Genomic DNA, 21,875 nt, shown 5'->3' with positions numbered 1-21,875 from the left:
CCTTTCAGGTAGTTGTAGAGAGCGATGAGGTCTCCCCCCAGCCTCCTTTTCTCCAGGCTAAACAACCCCAGTTCCCTCACCCGCCCCTCATAAGACTTGTTCTCCAGACCCTTCACCAGCTTCGTTGCCCTTCTTTGGACGCACTGCAGCACCTCAATGTCTGTCTTGCAGTGAGGGGCCCAAAACTGAACACAGTATTTGAGGTGCGGCCTCACCAGTGCCGAGTACAGGGGGATGATCACTCCCCTACTATGAAATCAACAATTGTTAACAAAGTTAAATACTCAGAAAAAATGACCTGTAGATAACAGAACAGTTTACAGGAAAATCATAATGTAGTATACTTAACTGCTTTCTGTCTGGAAGCTGTATTAAACAGAGCTTATCTTGATTGTCAAATACTGGTTTATACAAATCTGTGGAGAAAATTCTAAGAATAGTCTTAATTTTTGACAGGTTCAGAATTTGCACAAAACCTTAACAGGTTGTTACTGTTTAGCTTTAATATGACTTTTTCTCTTCAATTACAAGGACGAACATCAGATTTTCATCTGGACAACATAGGGTCAGAGCTGGAAAATGTTTCTTCAGGTGGAGAGGAAGGATTTGGTAATGTGTTACCAAAAAGCGTGTCCACCAGGCGTCGCTATTCAAAGACGAGAAATCACAATGAACTTTGCGCTGGTGTCTTGGACCATTCAGAAGCACCTGATTCAACAAAAGAGATTTCTAAAGAGGATGAAATTAGACTTGAGGAAAGTCTAGAGACATGTACGGTAGAAAGCATTAATTCAGATATTTCTCAGTTAAATGAAAACAAGGTAGGTTCAGAGCTGGTATTGAGGCGGATAGATTCTGAAACTGCACAGTTCAACTTAAACAATAATTCTGATCTTAAACGTGAGTGGAAAAGCAGAGAAGGCTCTCAAGTAAGGAAAGAGAAGCATCAGAAGGGAAAACTGGAATGGCCTAAAAATACTTCCAGACAAAGACCAAAAAAAAGACAGGGTAAAGAGGCTTCCAAAGAAAAGTTGGATTTCTTGGGTGGCTCCAGTGATGCTTATGACTTTCATTTTGAAGAGCGTGTCCACATTACACCTTTTCGACAAAATAAGGTGAATGACAGAGATACTGGTGTGGATGACAAAGACGACTTACCTGAAAATAACACCATCGAGTCAAGCGATACTGAAGAAGATTCAGATGATAGCCTTTATGAGCCTTACAAGAGTAAATCGAAAAAAAGAAAAAGTTCAGTGGACAAGAAAGATACATCGCCAGTCCATGCAAGGCCAAGGTCTAAAAGATGTTTGGCACAGCGTGAGCAGAAACTCCATAATGAAAAAGAGACTGAAAGCAATATATCAAGTGACAAGTCTATTAGTAAGTGTTCTGTAATTGGTTTTGTTTCCTTGAGAGATAACATTGTTCAAGGGATTTAGGCTTTTTTACTTTAGTTTCTTTAATAAATACAAACAGAATAATGTTATAAAAATCATTAGAGTCATTCTTCTGTCTGCCTTTTTTTTTTTTTCCCCCTCAGCAGAAATTGGAATTAAAGATATGTTCTGTTTCAGAAATTGGTCAACAATGAATTAATACTGTATTTTAGATGTGTTTAATGATGTATTAAAGCTGAGGAAAAAGAGGAGAACAAGAGTATAAACTGAGAGAGAAGTGGAATAACAAATCACACTTTGCCTGGCACTGCTTAGTGTTAATTTTTTTTTCCAAATTAAAATCCTGAGTATTTGTTGATTCCCCTATGTATTCTTAAGCGAAATGAAGAAGATAATAGTTATAGCTGAGAGTTCCTTCACATCTAGTATGTTCATTGACATTCTCTTTTAAGTTAGCTTGCCTGAATTGTCTTAACTGTGCGTAATTTCTTCCTAGGGCAGCCTTCTGAGCCACCTCGTGGTCATCTCTGTGATGTTACCAACACCACCTCATTGCTCCCCAGCGCTGGGAATGTAACTATTGTTCCAGAAGGTGAAGGACCACGATCTCCAAAACGCAAGCGAAGCTGTACTCTTACTGTGAGCTATAAAGAACCAAGTATTGCAGGGTAGGTGTCTTACTTTTCAGTTTGGTATAAAGTTCGTAATATTCCATCAAATGGAGGATTTGAGGGGATTATTTAAATATTGGAAATAAGTTCTTGACAAAACATTCAGAGAGGTCTGATGTTAGTAATACAAAATAGTTCATGTGAAGTTGAACTCATGAGCTGAAAGTTAATGTTTTAAGTGACGTGGGGAACAAAACTCAATTTTGTCTTTTTTGTTGTTTTTTTTTTTTTTCTTTAACAGGAAACTCAGGAGAGGAGATCCATTTACAGATACAAATTTTCTGAATTCTCCAATTTTCAAGCAGAAAAAAGATGCTAAACGCTGTTCTTTTAAGAAAGAACCTCTGTCAAAATACGATGAGAAATTTGTTGGTTGTTGTTGAGATTTCCAGTCATGATAGCAAAACCATGCTTGCTCCGTGAAGAAAGGAAATCTTTCATCCAGGAAATTATCGTTGCACAATATCTTACACAAATATGCAATTATTTCTATGTGTCCAATAGTACGGATATAAAATTAAGGAGTTTTTGTTTTTAATCCAGTGACTGGTTTTTTAATGATATAGAAGACACAAGACTACTTTTATAACTAAGGTGATTCCATTCCAACTCTTTTGAGAGGAGGCATCCCTGCATCATGGATCTGTGAGTAAATCGGAAATACCTGATGGAAAAGATGGTGAATGTAATTTTATGACTTATACCCTGCCTGATCTCACAGTGGTTGGCAAAGGTGAACTTCAGGCACTTAAGATCAAATGTTTCTGTGGTTTTCTTAATAACAAAGTTTGTACAGATCTTCTTTATGTAATGGTTGTAGTTTCATGTTGAAGCTCAGAATAAATGTCTTAGTGTTCGGAAACAGCTTGGAGTTGGTTGGTGTTCTTTTTGCAGGGTTTCCGTATTTGCTTCAAGGGTAGCAATGTCAGCAGTAGGCATACCGCAAGCCAGTGTACTCCCTCCCCATCTTATGTGGCATAAGCATAGTTTAGAAGCAAGATTGCCAGTTGTAATCTGATTATGTAGCTGGAGCTTTCAAAAGTAGTAACTTAGGGTTGGTTGGTACTTCTACGAACGCAAGTTATAATCAACTTAAATTTGCTTTGTTCCTATCTGCTTGTCGGTGATGGTTGGTGAAGAGTGCTCCGCTTTGTCAGAGCGCAAAGTAAACTACTGTTATGGGATGTCATAATAATTTTGGCCAAGCGCCTTTACCAGAGGAAGGTCTGCCACATCGGAACTGGTACCATTTGGTACCACAGTAGGCAGTATGCTAGAACACTGTTATAAACTGTCCAGCAAGATTTCAGGGTTGCAGAGCACTCCAACTAGCTTTGCTTTGCTTGAGAAACACTTAAGAAGTATTAATGGATACATGAATACAAAGAGGAAAGCTACATTCAAAATAAATAATGGGAAAGTACAAAAATACAGGTTCTTCATTTGTCTTGCAAGACTGCCTGTCTCACCTGTTCCACTCCAAGAGGTGTAAGATCTCTCCCTTTCTGTAATAAAAATGTATAGTGTTAATTATTGTTTTACTGGTAACTTCTTAGGTGACTCCCTCAACAGTAATAATAAAAGCTGCAGCTACTGACTGAAAGTATCTGTTCACAACACAGCCTTTAGATGTTGGAACTGAAACTTAACCTTCCATTTGTATCCTAAAATTCTAGCTCTGGGCACTACCATCTTCCTTCTGAAACTCTTTAGTACTATAGGAACTTAAGCAGAATGATTTAACTTCAGGTGCTCTTGTCTTTCAGTGAACAAATCTGTAACAGTTGTTTATCAGGGACCGAAAAAGAACAATGTGATAGCAGAGCAGCCCAAGGCAGGTGTGGTGCGTCTGGGGTTTTTTTGGATTGCGTAAGCTTGAAGAATTGCTGCAGTTCCATCACCAATTCTCAACTGATATTCCTAGAAGTGTCCAAGAAAACAGCTAAGCCTCTTTTGACCACTGTTTGCTACCCTCTGAACAGTACGCTCTTCTGTGATGTGGCATAGGACTAAATCTTAGTGGATGGGGGGGAAAAAAAATAAATTTCTTCGTACTCTGTAATTGTCTGTCAAGGTATTGGGCAGATGCAGGGCTTGTTTATGGTATGCAAAATAAAACTAGTGTAACATCTGAGTAACATCGTGGTGATAGCAGGTAAGTACAGGCTCAGCATGGACTGTAGTTTGCTCCCATGTATATAGTGTCTTGTGAATAAAGGACTCTAGTAGGCAAAAGTGAGAAAACAGCACGAGCATGCTTTGAGGTGAAAAATCAAAGCTCTTGAACACCTCAGTCAAAGAATTGTTTGAGATGTTGAGGAGAGGGGAGTAACAGCATCACTGTAGCTCCGTTAGCATGGAGCAGAGAATGCTACCTGGAATGGTCACAGCTTTCCATACTGAATTCTCCGGTCGGTTTATCACACCATGCTCTCAGTGAACTCGGAGGCTTTTTTGTGTATTTTCTAGTGTACCTGGAAGGTGCACTGACTGCACTCTTGTAGATTCACTGTGCTCAGCTGTGAAATTGCTTCAGTGTGTATATTTGTAGTGCAAGAACTAATTAATGAAAAAAGAGACCAAAATAAGTAGGGTTTTGTACATATATAATTTAAAACTATTCTGTACCAGTACAATATATTAATTTTACAAATGTAAAGTTCATCAGCTGTTAAAGCATTTGCAAAACCACATATCCTACCGTAACTTTATTGCACAGTATCTATGAAAATATTAATTCTTAAATTAGAAAACAAATGTTTCAATATAGAAGAGACAATCTGATTGAAAGACGATAAGAAAATCTACTCTGAAAATAACAAAATTTCACAGGATACCAAGCTTAACAGGTGCATCCGTAGGCCCAATCTACAAAACAGGATTATAGCATCCAGTACTGGCTATTAAAAAAAAAAAAATACTCACTGTACCTTTGTTATAGATCCAAATGTAGGTCAGACTAATCTCATACAAAACACTACGGCAAGTCTAGTGTTAACATTTTGAATACCGTGTGTGTACCACAGTTACTACTTCCAGGTAGTTCCTGACATCTACTTGCTGAATTGACTTGTGATTTAACATCGCACAGGCATTTTGCAGGAATATATTCTTTGACACCGCGCAGGATTGGGGGTTTTTCAGTCTTATAACTACTGAATTTTACCAGTGTAACATCTGTAAATATAAAACACCAAGAATGAAAGGTAAATCTGTTTTTTTTTCACAAAAGCAATTATAATTTACAGTTACAAACTCTAATTAGAAAATGTCGCGTGACAACTTTTTGGCCTGTACTGATCTCCATTAGGAAGTTAGGTGTACCTCTTAAAAGTGTAGTGTAAGCAGCAAAATATATATATATAATATATATAAGTGCTCGATTTGAAGATATCCTAACATGAGTTGTAAAATGTTAGTATGTTCCTGGGTCTAAATAATCACAGTTAATAAGCGTTTACAATAAAGCTTGGTAGAAAATCCAGTTTACCACAGAGCCAAGTATATAAGCTAGAAGCTGTCATATGTTGACTTCTTTTGTGTACAATAGTCTTATCTCTGCTGAATAATACAAAGAATTTATCAGTGAAGAGTAGTAAACAGGGTGGATCATGAAGTGCATCAAAACCTTAACTCTACCAAGCCAATTGAAATAGTTTAGTATATGCGAATCAGATTCTCTGAAGTTATTTTGGGTACTTATGTCCTGCATAAGCCAAGTCACTATGACATTACACATCTAGCCAGATTTATTCTTTTTTTTTTAAATAGTGGTTATGAGATTACAATTTGCAGGTAAAATATTTATCAAAACCCAAAATGAATAGAAAAACTTGCATCTATCAAAGATTACAGGCAGTCCTTTTTCAGAACTGGCTGCTCTTCTCTCACAGCTTCTCAACCAGCTGAGTGTTTCTTTTAAAAAATAATATCTTATAAAAAGATTCTACAAAGAAATAAGTGTTTCAGAACCCCCCCGACTGTTGTTTTCCCTTACTGTTTTCTTTTTTACTGGAAAAAAAATAATAAAACTTTATCAAATAGGTACTGCATTAGGTAAGCTATAACATCTGTTGTTTGGGAATTTTCTTCATATTCCCAAACATGTGCAATTTCCCACATGTTTTGTGGGGTTTCTGAGGCTGTAGCTGATAAACTTATTATGAACATACGGTAATGGGCACACAAAAGAAATCTTCCGTAATTAAATACATTATAAAGCATTTTAATAAAATAATTTTTGTAACTTCAGTATAATACAGGTTTGCAAAACTAAAAGGGTTTTTAAAAGTGCTAAGTATTCAACAGAAGTTTCTCAAAACCTTAAAGTCCCACAACTCAGATACATAACGGCTTCCCCTGCCCATGAAGTAGGCACACTGATTGGTTGTAAAAAAGACAGTGTCACTTGTCAATTAATCCAGCTTCTTTAATTTTTGTGTAGAAGAATTTCTCCAGTATATTGGCACATTTGTAGTATTCACTCTCGGGGGGGTTGTACTCTCTGCAATTTGTAAAGACTCGCTGCAAGTCTGCCATGAATAATTTCTTAGACACGTAGTACCTATTCTTGAGTCGCTCACTCATTGTTTTGAGATCTGTACAGGAGAAAAATAGATTAACAGCGTTTGATTCAAATACTTTTCGCATGCAATATCCCTTTAAACTGATGCGCCATTTAACATGAACTGGCAAAGCTAGGATTTGGAATTCCTAATTTCCTTCATCGAAGGCATGGTCCCTTTTTTAGCTTCAACAGCAGTTAAGCCCCTGGAACTAAGCAATGTTTCACTGTAAGAATGATTTTGTATAGAGTTTATTTTTTCCTCCTTTAAAAGATTAAAGCATCATTCTTTTGTGTTCTCGTACTTCTCTGAGTTTTCAGTGGGTATTAGGTGTCCCTAACTCTCCGCCCCAACCGCTCTGCGAGGCAAAGCTGTTGTCAGCTCTGCTGGAGGAGGCCTTAGGAGTGTATAAGCAAAGTATTCAAACATCACAAAACATGTATGTTAACCTAAAATCCTCACTTCTGTGCGAACACAGCAGAGAAGAGACATCTGTCTATGCTACCAGCAGTACCTGCAGCTTTGAAAAAGAGATTAAGTGTTCCACACTCTACATATATTTTAATTACAGCTTCAAAGTTTATAGTTATGTACCCCTTTTTAAGTCATGCGAGAACAGATCTCTCCTGCGTTCAATGCATCATACAAAACCTTTACTTACAGAACATTCTTTAAGAAATGTTTTCCTTTATACTAAAATCAGTAATCTGTAAAAATGTAAATCATCTCGGTGTTCTCCACACAGTCGCTTTCCCAGTAATTCCTATCAGGCATTTAAAAATTTTGACTACATTACAAGTGTTCTAGGAGTCAGTACAGGAATAGAAGTAGGGGGAGGTGTGCTGGATGCCTCAGCTTTTCTCACCTCAGATGCTCTAACAACTACTTTTCTAGCAATGCTTGAGCCAGGCTTCAGCAGCACCTTTGTGAAACCGTAACAGAAACAGCTGAAATGGAGAAGACTTACTGCCAACAAGTATTGCAAGGAAAGCAGAGACCAAAGACCTCCAATGCAAAGGAACTAAACCTTAAAACTTAAGATTTTAAAAAATATGGTTATGGGTATTTTTGTTTTGGTTTGGTTTTTGGTTTGGTTTTTTTTTTTTTAGTTTGGGTTTTTTAAGGGAGATTTGACGTCAGTAAAATAGAGAAAAACCCTGTGAAATTGATGAGAGGATTATTTAAGAAAAGTTTGATGAATGCTCTCAAATACCTCTTCCAATGATATATAACTTGCCATTCACTAGTGTTGCACAATATTTTGCAAAAGCAAAGGCTCATTCAGCTGAAATTAAGTCTGAAATTTAGGTGCCTACATCTAAACTGGGTATCCATAGTCTAATTATAGCATCCAACTGAGAACGCTGTTCAGCTCACCCTAAAGCAAACATTGCCTGGCTGGTCAGTTAAACTGTTCTCCTCTAACTACAGCGAAAGTTTGGCTCCATCTGTCACTCAGCCATACAGCTTTTGTGTTGCAGATGAAAAGGGAAAAAAAACCAAACAGCATTTCTTGAAAATAATCAGCTGAAAGAACACTTAAAACAGGGGGAAAAAGTGTTTATATGTGAGAACTGACCTTAGGAGGCAGTTAAAAAAAACCTACAGCCATAGCTCTGAAATATTGTACAATTTAGTCTGTATGCAAACATAAAGACAAATGTTATATCTTGGATGTGATAGCACAAGAAAAGACAATGCTGTTTCTTTTTAATTGAAATTACATCTGAGCGATTTTTGTACGCTATCAGCATGCTGGCAGTGAGAGCAGAAAGCAAGCAGAAGTTGATCATGAATCAAAATGCAGTTTAGTTGTGCTGGGTTCCTTAGCTGAAAAAAAAAAGCAAAACTAAACCAAAGACCTCAGCTTAACCCTAAAACGAGAGCTGCTGCCCCCACCTCCAGTGTAATACATCTGAACAAGGAAAGGACAGACAACATTCCTACTTCGGGTTTGCCAGCCCAGGCAGTAGGTTCTTTGTAACCACTGTTCAGATTAAACGGCCATCTAGATCTAGCCTGTGCTCAGAAAAGCAGATGAAGAAAACTCTGCCACGGGAGGGTGTCAACATTCTTTTTCTTCATTACTAGAAAATACATTTTTGTCAGGGATACAGGAAGCCGGCTGCTGTTTTATAAAGGACACGTGTATTTGCTATTTGGAAATGATAAGTTGGATATAAAAAAAAATCATTAAGCCAAATTGGTATACGCAGGCTAGGAGCCTATGCAAAGCAACAGGAACAAACACTTTCATTCTCTGAGAAACTGACTGATAGTAGCCTGCAATGAACTTGTATTTCATTCTCTAATAACATTAGAAGGTAAAGAAACTGTAATCAGAAAGATGGAGGTGAGTATTGCATAAACAATGAAGGAGGAGCAGGATTCAGTTTTAAATCTGCTGCAATACAAATCAAAACAAGCATCTGTTTAGAACTGCACTGAATCATCATTGAAATTATACGACCCAGCAGTCAAAAGAAAAGACGTTATTAGCAATTGTGTACTTCCCTTTGCAAGTAATCCTGCATAAACAATAGCTGCATGATTTAAAAGTAAAAATAAATAAATTAAAAAAACACCTCGGACGACTTTGGCAGATCTAAAATACAAAGATAACTTTTATCTTACAATCAGTTGCATGAAGCATTTTCCTAAACTTAAATTGGAGCAAACTGTTAAGACTTAATTAGAAAACCTTGCTACTTTTGAAGGTTTTCTCTATGTGATTTAGAAAGCTTAAATCTGTTTTTCAAAGCAATTCAAATGCTCAGGTGTTCCTGAAAGTTTGAGATTTTTTAACGTACCAGTAGGATCTGCAATGACCACACACAAGAACATATTCTTACAACTCATAAACCAGCTCAGTCCCGAAGTTTCTAGCTGACTGCACCGTTTAAGAGCTTCCTAGGGCTCTCTAGGGCATACTAAGATTTCACATGTACACACTATAGATGCTTCACAAAGGTCACAAAGCAGTCATAAATTTCAAATGATGGCATCATACTCTTGGCACTTCAGAGCTGCAAGCTATTCAGCTGCAAGTAATATGTATCTTTTAACATAAAATAATCAGATTACAGTTTATCTGCTATATCTGCAGCTATAAAGATTTTTAAACTCTATACTTAAAAAATGTTAATGGCATTACCCATGGGAAACCTTATAACTTCATAATATCCAGGAGCTTCTGTTCTCTTCACAGGTTCCATGAAGGGCCAAGCGCTTTGATGGCTCTTTGGTAAAGAAAAAAGTAAGGTATCTCTAATGTGGAAACTCTATATTGGAAATCATTTAAAAATCTTTACAGAATAAACTAGAACTAGCACTCACCTTCACCTGCTGCAGGATGGTTTTTAATGTGCTGTAAAGTTGATCTGGATCCTTGGGCTCCTTACTTGAAAGAAAATATGAACACAAAAAGATTAGCTTGAATCGCTTATCTTCATTCCTATGATGTCCGTCTTACGTAAAAGCATCTCCAAAGTTTCAAGCATTTTATGGAAGACATAAAATTTAAAAAAAAAACCCAACAAACAAACCACCCCCCAAAAAAAAACCCAAAACAAAACAAAAAACCCACTTAAAAACTCATCCCTTGCAGATTATTTATCTATTTTCCAATGGATGGAAGGAAATATCAAATTACATTGTTTAAAGACTTTTCTCAAAGGAATCTCCAAACTGCTTCATCATTTTACTTTTGCAGCACTCACCCTCTTTCTTTTCCGCTTGGTTTCCAGCCAGTCTCTCCTGTACACCAACAACATGAGAGATTACATGGGAACTACAGTAGGTCAAAACATTAACTGAGTTACTGCAACTCTAAAAAGATAAGCCATTTCAGCACTGCTGCAGTAAAATGGGTTTGTTTTAACAAAAGCTACTCCTAATACATAACACAACCATCTAGCCTACAGCCCCATTCAATTTCCCACATGCCTCTTCCTCCAGACTGCAGAAAAGATTCTAAAATATTCCTACATGAAACACACATTTTTTTCAAGAATTCAATACATATTTTACCACAACCTCTGTAAATAATAATGATGTCAAAGTTATCCAATTTGATTCCCTAGGGACAGAGAATAAATTGCAGAAAAGCATAGTTGAAAAAAATCCCCCAAAAGATGATACTTAAATGTTCTAATTCTGTTTTGTCCTGTAAGTCCATGTTTAGCACAGAACACATCCTTGTACAGGAGTGCAGTGTGTAACAGTGGTGCCAAAGGGAAATTGCTGACTGCACTGCGATACAAATCAAAGAGGGATCACATATAAATAAAATTACACACAAGTACATAGAAGAGCATCAGCCTGGGATGCCTTGGGGAAGTCTCGAAGACAGCAATTGTACTGGAAACACAACAATCTTCATAGAAGTCAAACCAACAAACCAAAACAATTACATTTTAATCAAAAAGAAATACATGACTACATTAGTATTTCTAGTCTTGGACCTTTCTTGGGCTGTTCTGCTTCTGTTCTACATTAAAAGAGGTTGATACATACTAATTCCAGGAATGCTTTCTATAGGAATCTGCCGTACTCCATCTTTGAAGCAGGAAAGGCCAGGATAAACTTTTCGTATCTGAGCTTGTTTCCTTTCTATGAGCTTTTTAATGATCTGTAATAAAGCAGCAGAGAAAACAAAAAATAATTGGTTTGCTCAAAAGTAACCCAGAGGATTAATGCAAAACCATGATGAACAGAAACACTCTCGCTTCCTAATCTTATGGTCCTTATAGATTCCCTGAAGCTGGTAACGGGTGAGCTACCTGGCCGAACACCGATTCTGCAGATGAGGCTCTCAGCTGCTTATTTAGGCACAAATCTGGAAGAAAAGGACTCATTGCTTGCTGTATTGATCACAAGCTGCACACCTCCTGGGAAGGTGGCAGCAGAGGTAAGGAAGGAAATTTCCTGGAAGCAGGTTTGGGAACTGGCTCTAATTCTGACAGCTGGTGCTTCTGAACTGCTTCAGCACAGCCCAGTCAGAAATTTCAAGGCACATATTGAATGCACATATATGTTCGATTTCCAAAATTTTAGAAATACCTGTTCACTTTGAAGTCTCCATATAACTGTAGGAGTTGCTTAGGTATCAGTCAGAGATACTCTTACTGAAGATTTTCTCCCAAGGAAGTCAGAATGATGCCACTCTTTGGAACCGATATTCTACTCTGCTTGTAAATGCCAGAATAGGCTTTCCCAATTCTGGGGTACACTCTGTTCTGCTTTGCAATCTCATTACCTCAATTCTAAGTAATTTGCTTTCGTGCTCTTGATACACACTTAGACGCTTACCTAAGCTTTGTGTGTCCTGAATATGTCACTTTCAAAATGGCTTACTTCATAACTGGGAGTAAACAAATGCGCAGCCATTCAGACCACCACAGCTTGAAAGACTATTTTCTTTGGAAATAATAAAGATGGACATATTTTTATTTTTAAGGACCTTCACTCCCCCACACATAGCATTTTCTCTCAAAGAAGAGGAAAAGAAAAAAAATCAGACTTTCAATAGAGGTTACAAATGTTAAGAGAAATACAGTGTACAACAGCACCATGGCCAGATTCCAGCGTAACATCAAAATACTTTCAAACAAGACCATGTCACCCGACACTGGGTACTGGTCACAGACCACCATTTGTGAGTTTGCACTGCCTGATTTGTACCTCATTTACAGTCATTCTGAAAAATACGAAAAATCCCTTTATGCAAAGCTTTGTGACCTGCTGACTTGTGAGTAATCAGTGTTACTGATTGAACAGCTTGTTTTAATCAGGAAGAGCAGCCATAGGCATATACTCTAATTCTTTAAATAAAAGCTTAGATCCCATGAAAAGCTTCCCTTCTGAAAGGACAGGACTAGGTCTGATGTCCAGTACTGGCCAACGCCAGCAGCAAACCAAATCAGTACATAATCCCTACTGTCAACATTCAAAATTCTACTTATGTCCAGGTATCATCTTCATTGCTTTTGATTTGAGCAGACAAGCGAACATTCTTCATAAAGCTGCAGACTGTGAGGGCTATTTCTAAATTTCCTTGGAACAGGGAGAATAAAAAGCTTGATCTGTGTTTTGAGTGTCAAACAGACAATCTTAAGATGTACTTCCAAAAGTGTATATATTTATTCTCAGAGAAGATACAACAGCATAGATCAGTGTATAACAACAGCTTCCTTTCTAATAATGGTAGACATGAGATGTCTGGAGGATCAAGGCACTTTATCTCTCAGTGGAGTGTCTCCAAGTGCTTTTGAACATACGGACATCCCACCAAATGAGAGAGTAAAGAATGCAAAATAACATATGCTAATAAAGCAGTCCCAGAGCCAAAATCTTCAAAACTAACTTACGTTTTTGGAAGTGACATGTTGATGGTTTGGGCCTAGAACAGTATTACTGCTGTGAAGCATGCCTGAAATGTAACAGGCTACAAGAGACATGTCCACTATCTGCCCACCTTGACAACATCCCATCCCTGAGGGGAAGGTGGTATGTCCAGTAGTAGACTAGGATCTGAAGAGTAACCCAAGCAAGCAGAAATGAAAGGGAAAAAATTATGACCTATGTTGTATGGACATATGAAAACTTTCCCAATGAGTGAAGTTAAGAAACCTTGTAAACTAAATGTATAGCACTCAGATACTGTCTTTCTTTCTGCAAGCATGGGCCAAATAGTTCAACTGGAAGGAAAATGATTGTTCCATAAAGAAGCATTTTAACAAAATAAAAAGTCATGAGATTTGACCAACCTTGAACGAACAAATTATCCTTGTAATTTGTATTTCTTTAAAAACCCAGGAAGGTATTTAAACACAACTGGAAACATCTTAATTATTTTGCTAATAAACTGCCTTGTTATATGGAATATTATTATGGACTAAATAAAGAACATCCCACATAAGTTCCAGAGGGACAGCCTGGAATTTAAGACGGCCCACCCTTGATTTGTATATTAAGAGAGTGGAAGAAAAAATAATCCTCTTTCTTTCAAGTAAAATACAGGACATGCAGTACAAACACCCCATTCAAAAGTCACTCTAATGAACACTACTGTCATTGAGGGGAAAAAAAAGAAAAAAATTACAAAGCTGCAGAACAAATCAATCTCACAAGATTTTGTTTAATTATCATCTATGACAAAATTTAGCTATGAAATACCCCTCTAAATATCAGTACTTTTCAACACTTCTGTTATCGTAAAGTTAGTAAGGTAGAATTTCATGCTTCAACGGCAAAATTATGGCACTGGGACTCGAATGAAAGAATTATTCTAACTAATAAAAGTATACATTTCAATGTTTTAAGCACCAAAGCAAAGAAGAGAGCTAACCTGGCACTGACTGAATTGTTTCTAAACATCTGAATAGATTATAATGTTCAGTGTTCCATTTCAGCCTTTACCTCTTTTTGCTTTTTAATGATGACAGAAAATTCCGTGTAGGGGATCCTTGGATTTAATTCACATCCCATTAACGTGGCACCCTCATAATCCTTGATGTAGCCAACATATTTTGCTTTTGGTACTTTAATATCTTTGGAGAAACCCTGAAGAAGAAAAAAAATCAAGTTGTCATGATGCCATTTTCCTTTTACATTTGTTTTAACTGAAATGCTATGATGATTTAGAACCAAATTCATCATAATGTTAAAATAAAGACAATACAAGGGAAAGAGTTACAGACCATGGTTCATAGTGTTGCAAACACCTTCTCATGGGAGTCACTTGATACAAGAGTAGTTAATTGCTTATACGTATAGGAAAAGAAGGGAGATAGAGGAGATAGAGATGGACAAAAATATTTTTACTGTGGACAAATTTCCTGGATTTTTCCAAAAATTTGCTATTTTAATATTAAAGGACGCCAGTCCTGTAGTCGTTAGTCAAGGAAAGTTGCTGTTGAAGTCGATGAGATGACAGTAATTTTACATCCAGAAAAAACAATGACTTTTTTTTTTTTAAACTTTTGTATTTCAAGTGAAAAAATAAGATAACAAATCCTATTAAAAGTTCCAAAGTTACACTACAGTATTCATACAGTTCAAAAGTTAATTGAAAAACAAACCCACAAAAGAATTAACCATGACAATAAAAAGCAGTGTAGGACTCTCACTTTGGCTCCATTTTATTCTTCTGTTACAGTGGTATCTATGAAACCTCAGTAAAAATCCTAACCAGGAATTCTGCCTCACAATTTACATCAAAGGCTTCAGACTTACATGGAGACTGAGCACCTTCAAATTGGGGAAGGGACATTTCAGACATGAAAAGGGTCTGTCTGCACAGATCTGATAGCAGTATCACAAGCCCAGCTTCTATTCATTTTTAATGTGTGAAGAGCGAATTGCATCAGTTTTATATACAGAATCATAGAACAGCTGAGGTTGGAAGGGACTTAAGGAGGTCATCTAGCCCCATCCATGCTCAGAGCAGGTCTCATCAGATCCAGTTGCCCAAGACCACGTCCAGTCTTGAAGACTGCCAAGGACAGAGATTCCATAACCTCTCTAGGCAACATCTTCCAGTATTTCACCACCCTTAGGACAGGAAGGAAAAAAAAAAAATTTTTCTTCTATCTAGTTGCAATTTCCCATGATCCAACTTGTGTCCGTTGCCTCTAGTCCTGTTGCTGTACATCTCTGAGAATAGTCTGACTCCATCTTCGCTCTGTCATCTGACCAAATAGTTGACACCTGTTTAATCTATCAAACCTATTTGACAGATTAGACATCACAATCTTTCCTGAGCTTGAACCTCATGCTTCAAATCACAAGGAGCTGTGAGCAGAGGTCAGGTAAGTTCTAGTCTGCCGCAGGTATGTCTGGTCCTTCTTTACACTTCTTACAGAATCAGCGAAGGAACTGAATGAATGAAGCAGCCGCCAACCCACACTCGACTGGTTTTTAGACTTGACAAATTATAGGCTAGTCTGTGCACCTATATTCAGATGATTCCATCAAAGTAAAATGCATTATAAGCCAATATCATTACACAAGATGAACACAGAGCACATTTTGTAGATAAAAAATATACACATAAAATCGCACTATGCATTTTATCCAACTACTTTGTCACATCTAGTTATTTAGTTCGTCACTGCTAGATGTTAACTTCTTGCACCAAGTAATTCCTTATATTGACTTACTTGTTTTTTGAAGTAGCCAATAGCATATTCATCTGCATACGTGAGAAAGTTGAGAATGTTGTGTTTGATGTGGTACTCCTTCAGATGGTTCATTAGGTGAGTCCCATAACCCTGTGTGAAACACATGAGGAAAAAGCCATTACAAATCCTTTGGGGACTGCACATATTAGAAACTGTGGACCAAGGGTTATTACAGACTGTTTTTCAAAATGCAGTCTTTCCTCTAGATCCTGTTTTAAAGATTTTCTCATAACTAACTTGGTGAGGCGTACTCAAGATCAAACCGTTTTCAGCCTTGTAAGGGTATCTTTGTGACCCAACAGGGAACACAAAATATCACAGCTTCTAGTGTCTGATGCACTTTTAATCTAAAAGAGACCAAAACCTAGACTCTCTCTAGGGGTAAAGCGTAGCTCTAAGGAGGTACATGGTCCTGGTCCTGGAAGTTGTAATTCAAGGTGCACACGCTATTTTTTTTTTCCTTTTAAGTTAGATATCAACTATTAACAGTCACATATTTCACCAATAACAAAACTACATATATTGTAATAAGAGGGCATCCCTTCTTAGCTGTATCACTTCAAAACTGCAAAGCCGTAGGAATACCAAAATGACTCCTTCTAGAGGAACCCGTTCTGAGACGAGATCTCTGTTTTGCTGTGTTCTGTGCACCTGTAGCAGAAACAGCCTCTGCCTCAAAAGATTTATAATCTGAACTTATCATAGGGCCAAAAAGGGAATAGTGAAACAGTTATTACCATAATAAGCAGCAGAAAATTATTGAGTCCACAATCAAATAAATAGCTATGCCTTCTGACTGCACACAGGAATAATTTCCATTTTCATTCAACCACAAAGTAAACAAAAGGTTCCGTTTATTCACATTTCCAAGTAAGATACAGTCTTTTTCCTTCTGCTGTGAGATGAAGAAACATAAAATAGACAGGAAAGCCCATAATAATGTGTTGTTCCTGCATATGTTCCAATTTTAACATCATGGACACTAACTGGACACTTACAGAAATATACCTGGAATCGTTTTGGGTACTCTGTTCTTGAAAACTGGGGGAATCTTTACTTATGTACATAAGCCAGAAAAATAAATTAGAAAATACATACTTCTGATTTAATTCACAATTTAGTAGCCCCAAACATGGAAATAGCCAGATAAAAGCAAGTTAGGTAAGTGCTGAAGCTGAATACAAAAAATTTAGTAATGACACATTTTCTTTAAAATCCTACTAATCTAGGTAGAAAATTTGTGCATTAGTCCTTCCTTTCCAGCTAGTGTTTGCAGCATCTGGTATTCAGACCTCATATTCGAAATTAAGACCTCATAGGTGTAAAAATAAGTACTTCTGAACTGGAGGAAGCTCTTAAAGCCATATGTTCACTTGTTAAAGTGGCGCACATCATGCGTGGCATCAAATACAAAGAAGTGGTTTGACAACTGATGACATGGTGAGTGGTACAGCATTTCTTGGAACTCAGAAGTGCTCAAGATAATTAAGAGACTTTCCAATTGCAAATTTGAGTTCTCAAATTCTTTGAAAAGGACAAAAACTCTGAACCAAAATTTTTAATGAAAAATGTTTTCCTTAAATGCAAGCTAGCAGTACATGAGCTAGTCAAGCTCCTCACTTCCCTTCTCATCAGCAGGGTGAAGGGAACAGCATATGAGAGACTGACATTTTATTAACACCCGAAACATTGCAATTCATTCCAGTAATTCTAAAGCATCTAATCTCTGACAAAAAATGTCAACTTTGTGTCTCAAAGAAATTCCAGCAATTATGATAATTACTTCAAACATTTTCCGCTGACCTATTATTTTTATAACCTTCACAGGATTTATTCATTCTCACAAACACTTGCCAAAGTCTAACAATCCTAAAAGGAAACTAAGCCGTGTACAGTAAAATTTAAAATAATTTTGCAACACGGGATCAAACTATCTCAAAAACAATCCAACTTTTAAATATCACATATAAAGGAAAACAGTACCCATATTTCTTACTCCAGCCTCAAATTGAATTAAAATAGGAATTTATTTTTCCCAAGAGTAGGCAGTTCACCCATGTGTGAACATTTAGTTTTTCTCAGTTACCTGCTGGTAGGGGTCGCCTTACTCAGACAGGAATGTGGGAAGGCAAATTTTCAGAAATAGTCAACTGATACAGCGAGGCAGCCAGAGGGTAACAGAAGAAACTGTGTGTTATGTGTGCGTATGCAACATAGGAGGCACTCTGATGGGTCAGATTTATTTGCTCTATTACGTTCTGAAAGGTTATTCCTAGAGAACCACAACACACCTTTGGCAGCCTAACTTGTGTAGTGCAGTTGGTTGTTTAGTAGAATGAAAACACCTCTTATGAATTAGTCAAGCTTAGAATAGATATAACTTAAGCATATTCCGTTATTGTTTGCATTTCCTAAAACACTTTGGATACTTTTATGACAGGCCACTGCTAAGTGCAGGGGAACGTTCCTCTCTAACACCAGAGTTGAATAAAATCAAATATAATCCAAATACTAACAGTTGTCACAGGCTTTCAATCCTACTGTGTTACCCTTCCACATACAGAGCTCTTCCCTTCAAAACAGGGCACACAATTTCTGCACGTTCAACTGCTGCAAACTCTGAATTAACCCACATCTCAGCTCTTTAACAGTTTCAACTGAAAAACATAAAGCTACAGCACCACCTAAAGGCAAAATCCGGAATCAAATGGTCAGTTAGATCTGCCTGTAGTCCCCAGTAAAGTGGGAGGAATCTCCTGTATTCATAGCGCTCTACATTCTTTCAACACAGCTGCTAATTATCAACACTTGGAGAACATTTTGTGAAATTAACTAAAAAAAGAGTGTATAGAATAGACCATGTGCTTATTTTGAGATGCAAAACTATACCTAATTTTTTTGATATATCTCATTTTGATTGAAGTCATGTAATGCCACAAAGTGACTGAACACAAATTATGGTCACACACAAGCAATACTTACTTCAGTCAACCATGAGGTGTTACACTACACAGAGAAGCAATTGCTGGAGACAGAGAAGTGAATAGTCCAAGAATGGGAGACTACTGGTCACTATTGTTGTGTCAAGAAAGATTTTATTTAATTAATTACAAGTAATCCTACTATTATGCTGATGATTCTAAATCTGCACGTTTGTTTAGTTTTTGTCTATTATATTCAGAATCACTGTATCTTCAAACTCTGTTTGGCAACTCAGCAATATATTCAATGTGACTAACAAAATTAGGAGCATATGCAGTAGTGAATGGGACTCAAATACATTTAATAAACTCTAGCAGAGAATTATTTTTACCTTGACTTGCTCATTGGAAGTCACAGCACAGAAAACAATCTCCGTAAATCCTTGGGAGGGGAACATCCGGAAGCAGATACCACCGATAACACGACCATCTTTTATTAATGCAAGGGTCTTGTGTTTCCTGAGTAGACAAAAATAACAGTCACTTTAATTCATGTACGTAGTACATAAAGTATCATTACCTTCCTTTTTTCAGAAACTTGATTCACTTCTTTCCGTGATGCTAATGCAATTGTATATGCCTCTGTTAAGTTAGCTGCTTGTATCTACAGAAGAGTTGCTATTTTAACATCATGCTTTGAATTTACCATAAAATTCATCATTCATGCAGCAAGGTCCTGGCCTTGCCAAGTACTCCTAGATACTAGGGTAATGCCCAATAAATGAGAGTTTTATTGCTTTCATTGAATCTATTGCTGACAGTTATGCCATTGCACAGTTCTCAGGATGATTTTACCCTGACTAAATTAGAAATTAATGGAGTTACAGGACAGCAAGTCCTTTCTAAGGGATTCCTGTTTCCTTGCACGCACTCTCTATAGCTAAGCTATCAGTTTCAAATGCAGCTGATGAAGCAAGAAATGATATTTCTTATTTCTAATCACCCACTCCCAGTGGAATCAAGACCAGAATAAATATCCATTTCTATTGCACTTACATTGACTGCCAGGAAAGACATAACGAGGTGCAATCTGAACTCTTGTGTCAAGGATTAAGAATTTTAATGTAATCCTCAAGGTCTGGAAAGATTTACACGGCACCTGTTCTCTAGATTATGCAATACATGGTATCATATAAATTGTATAAACAATACAGTAAATTTACAGAAGATATCTGTATGTGCCAAAAGTGAGCCCCTGCCAAAAAAAGGTAGTCTGAAGAGTAGTTATATTTTATGTGCCACCGTTGAAGGATATTTTATACATTTTATAAATTCTTCTTTTTCTTGTACTTATTTTGGTGCTTTTTATTTGTGGAATGACAGCAGCAATGTAGTAGCTTGAGCTTTTAATTTTGTTTACTCATGTTTGAGTTGTTTAAGCAACAAGATGCAGTAAGGATGGCCATTTCAGAAATAAGAACAGTAAAGGCGATAGTAAGTAAGGTAATAGCTAAAAGAAATTTGGGAAGAGAACTGTTGGACTCCAGTATCTCACACTTGACGTAGGTTTGTGTGTACCCACTACTCAGCACAGGTCTCTAGTGTGTGTCCCTGGAGATTCACAGCAGATGCTGGGGTACTCTGAGCTCTCCAGGCGATGTGCTTCTCTTCCTTCGGGTCAGCTGTTTGCCTCAGGCACGTAAAGGCATTTTCTTGCTGTAGCAATATCCATACCTCTTTCTCAAGCACAGACCGCTCTCCAGATATCTATACTGAAGGGTACTTAAACTACCAGCAGTTCCTCTCAGCCTACTAGAAGAGTCTTTCCCAGTAAGAAATATGGGAGAACACCATGACTCAACACCACTACTTCAGAATTTTGCTTTGATGTTTGGTTATGAGGGAACCTGGCTTCTTCAACCAGTAGCCTCTGCTTGAAATCACAGTGCTGCTAAGGCTCCTAAACTCAGACAAGATCCTGGTGCTGCCTCTCTCTCCCAACCGAGTGGCACTTACCCCCACATAGGAGAGGTAAGAGTCTGGACTGGTGCTGGCCCTCATGAGACAATTGCTGTTCCCCTCTGAAGAACCCAGGAGAAGGCCGCAAGATCAAGTCTCCTGTGCCTGGAGACCGAAGTCCTGTCCAGCATTCCCCAGCACTGGGCTGTTTGTACTTCAGGGACGGCACAGACCCACCAGCAACAGTGTTTGCTGGCACCAAGAGAGTATTGCAGAGCAAATGCTAGTGAGCCTAAAAGCAGAGGAAATGGTTCCAGAAATGCTTTCATAACTGCTGCAGCTATAATACCAGTCACAAAGACAGAGGCTGATATCACCGGTGGTGGAGAAAGGCTCTTCCACAAACCAGGCTGCATAGTTGGCTGCAATCAGCTCAGCCAGAGCTCCCCAAGGTCTCTGCTGACACACAACAATAAGCCCACAGGCATCCTCCACTGTGAAGTGCTGCAGTCAGTACAGCAACCCCCGAGGCTATCATTGGGCATGGATCGCTCAGAGGCAGAAATTTTGGGAGAACATACTGGTCGAAAGGAAGCAGACTCTGCAGGAAACCAATGGTGGAAAAGTGGGCACCTCTGAGGAGAATCTCCCTTCGTGCTTGAGCAGCTGAGGCACAATTCAGTCAGGACACCAGGGTAGGTGGAGGACCGCATGCAACCTGTGGATGCTGCTACAGCCAATGTGTCTCTTTTCAAGTGCCTGTGGTGTAGAGTGGCACCCAAAGCAAGACAGGAAACTTGCACTGATAAAGAGAAAAGCAACGTGCTTGGGTGAGGAGTGATTTCTCCCATGCTGACTTAAATGCTGCTGTTCATAAATCCCACAGGTTCTTCTCATTGAAAAACTTCAGTCTCTGCTGCCATTTGGTTCACGATCTCCACAGACAGAGGATGGAGCAGCCTGCAAGTTAGTATGGGCCTGGAAACCACTAATAAGCACCATAATTACCTTCTGATTTTCAGTTCTAACATTTGAAAGTACAAGATAGGTAGAAGCCTTCCCTGCAGGCCCACGTCCCTGTACTGGGTTTGCATGGCAAGGTTTTGGTAGCGGGGGGGCTACAGGGGTGGCTTCTGTGAGAAGCTGCTAGAAGTTCCCCCCATTGTCTGACAGAGCC

At 38.0% G+C, this 21,875-nt stretch overlaps 2 protein-coding genes across 2 annotated transcripts in view; one reads left to right on the top strand and one right to left on the bottom strand.

The window, feature by feature from the left end:
• The window catches only part of SGO1 (shugoshin 1), a 4,758-nt gene extending 2,304 nt beyond the window's left edge, over positions 1–2,454 (top strand). Inside the window, exons 6-8 of the mRNA XM_009288649.1 lie at positions 532–1,383; positions 1,897–2,068; positions 2,313–2,454. Coding sequence (XP_009286924.1) covers positions 532–1,383; positions 1,897–2,068; positions 2,313–2,454 — 1,166 coding nt within the window. The remainder of the gene's footprint in view (positions 1–531; positions 1,384–1,896; positions 2,069–2,312) is intronic.
• A 2,207-nt stretch (positions 2,455–4,661) lies between these two features.
• KAT2B (lysine acetyltransferase 2B) overlaps positions 4,662–21,875 on the bottom strand; it is a 37,402-nt gene continuing 20,188 nt past the window's right edge. Inside the window, exons 11-18 of the mRNA XM_009288648.2 lie at positions 19,132–19,258; positions 15,798–15,908; positions 14,056–14,199; positions 11,152–11,266; positions 10,356–10,392; positions 9,973–10,036; positions 9,791–9,875; positions 4,662–6,669 (exon numbers count right to left, since the gene is read on the bottom strand). Of these exons, the coding sequence (XP_009286923.1) occupies positions 6,476–6,669; positions 9,791–9,875; positions 9,973–10,036; positions 10,356–10,392; positions 11,152–11,266; positions 14,056–14,199; positions 15,798–15,908; positions 19,132–19,258 (877 nt within the window). The 3' untranslated portion in view covers positions 4,662–6,475. The remainder of the gene's footprint in view (positions 6,670–9,790; positions 9,876–9,972; positions 10,037–10,355; positions 10,393–11,151; positions 11,267–14,055; positions 14,200–15,797; positions 15,909–19,131; positions 19,259–21,875) is intronic.

This window comes from Aptenodytes forsteri, unplaced genomic scaffold (genome assembly GCF_000699145.1).
Source record: "Aptenodytes forsteri isolate BGI_AS27 unplaced genomic scaffold, ASM69914v1 Scaffold9, whole genome shotgun sequence".
Taxonomy (NCBI): domain Eukaryota; kingdom Metazoa; phylum Chordata; class Aves; order Sphenisciformes; family Spheniscidae; genus Aptenodytes; species Aptenodytes forsteri.
This window is presented reverse-complemented; position numbering and strand designations above follow the sequence as displayed.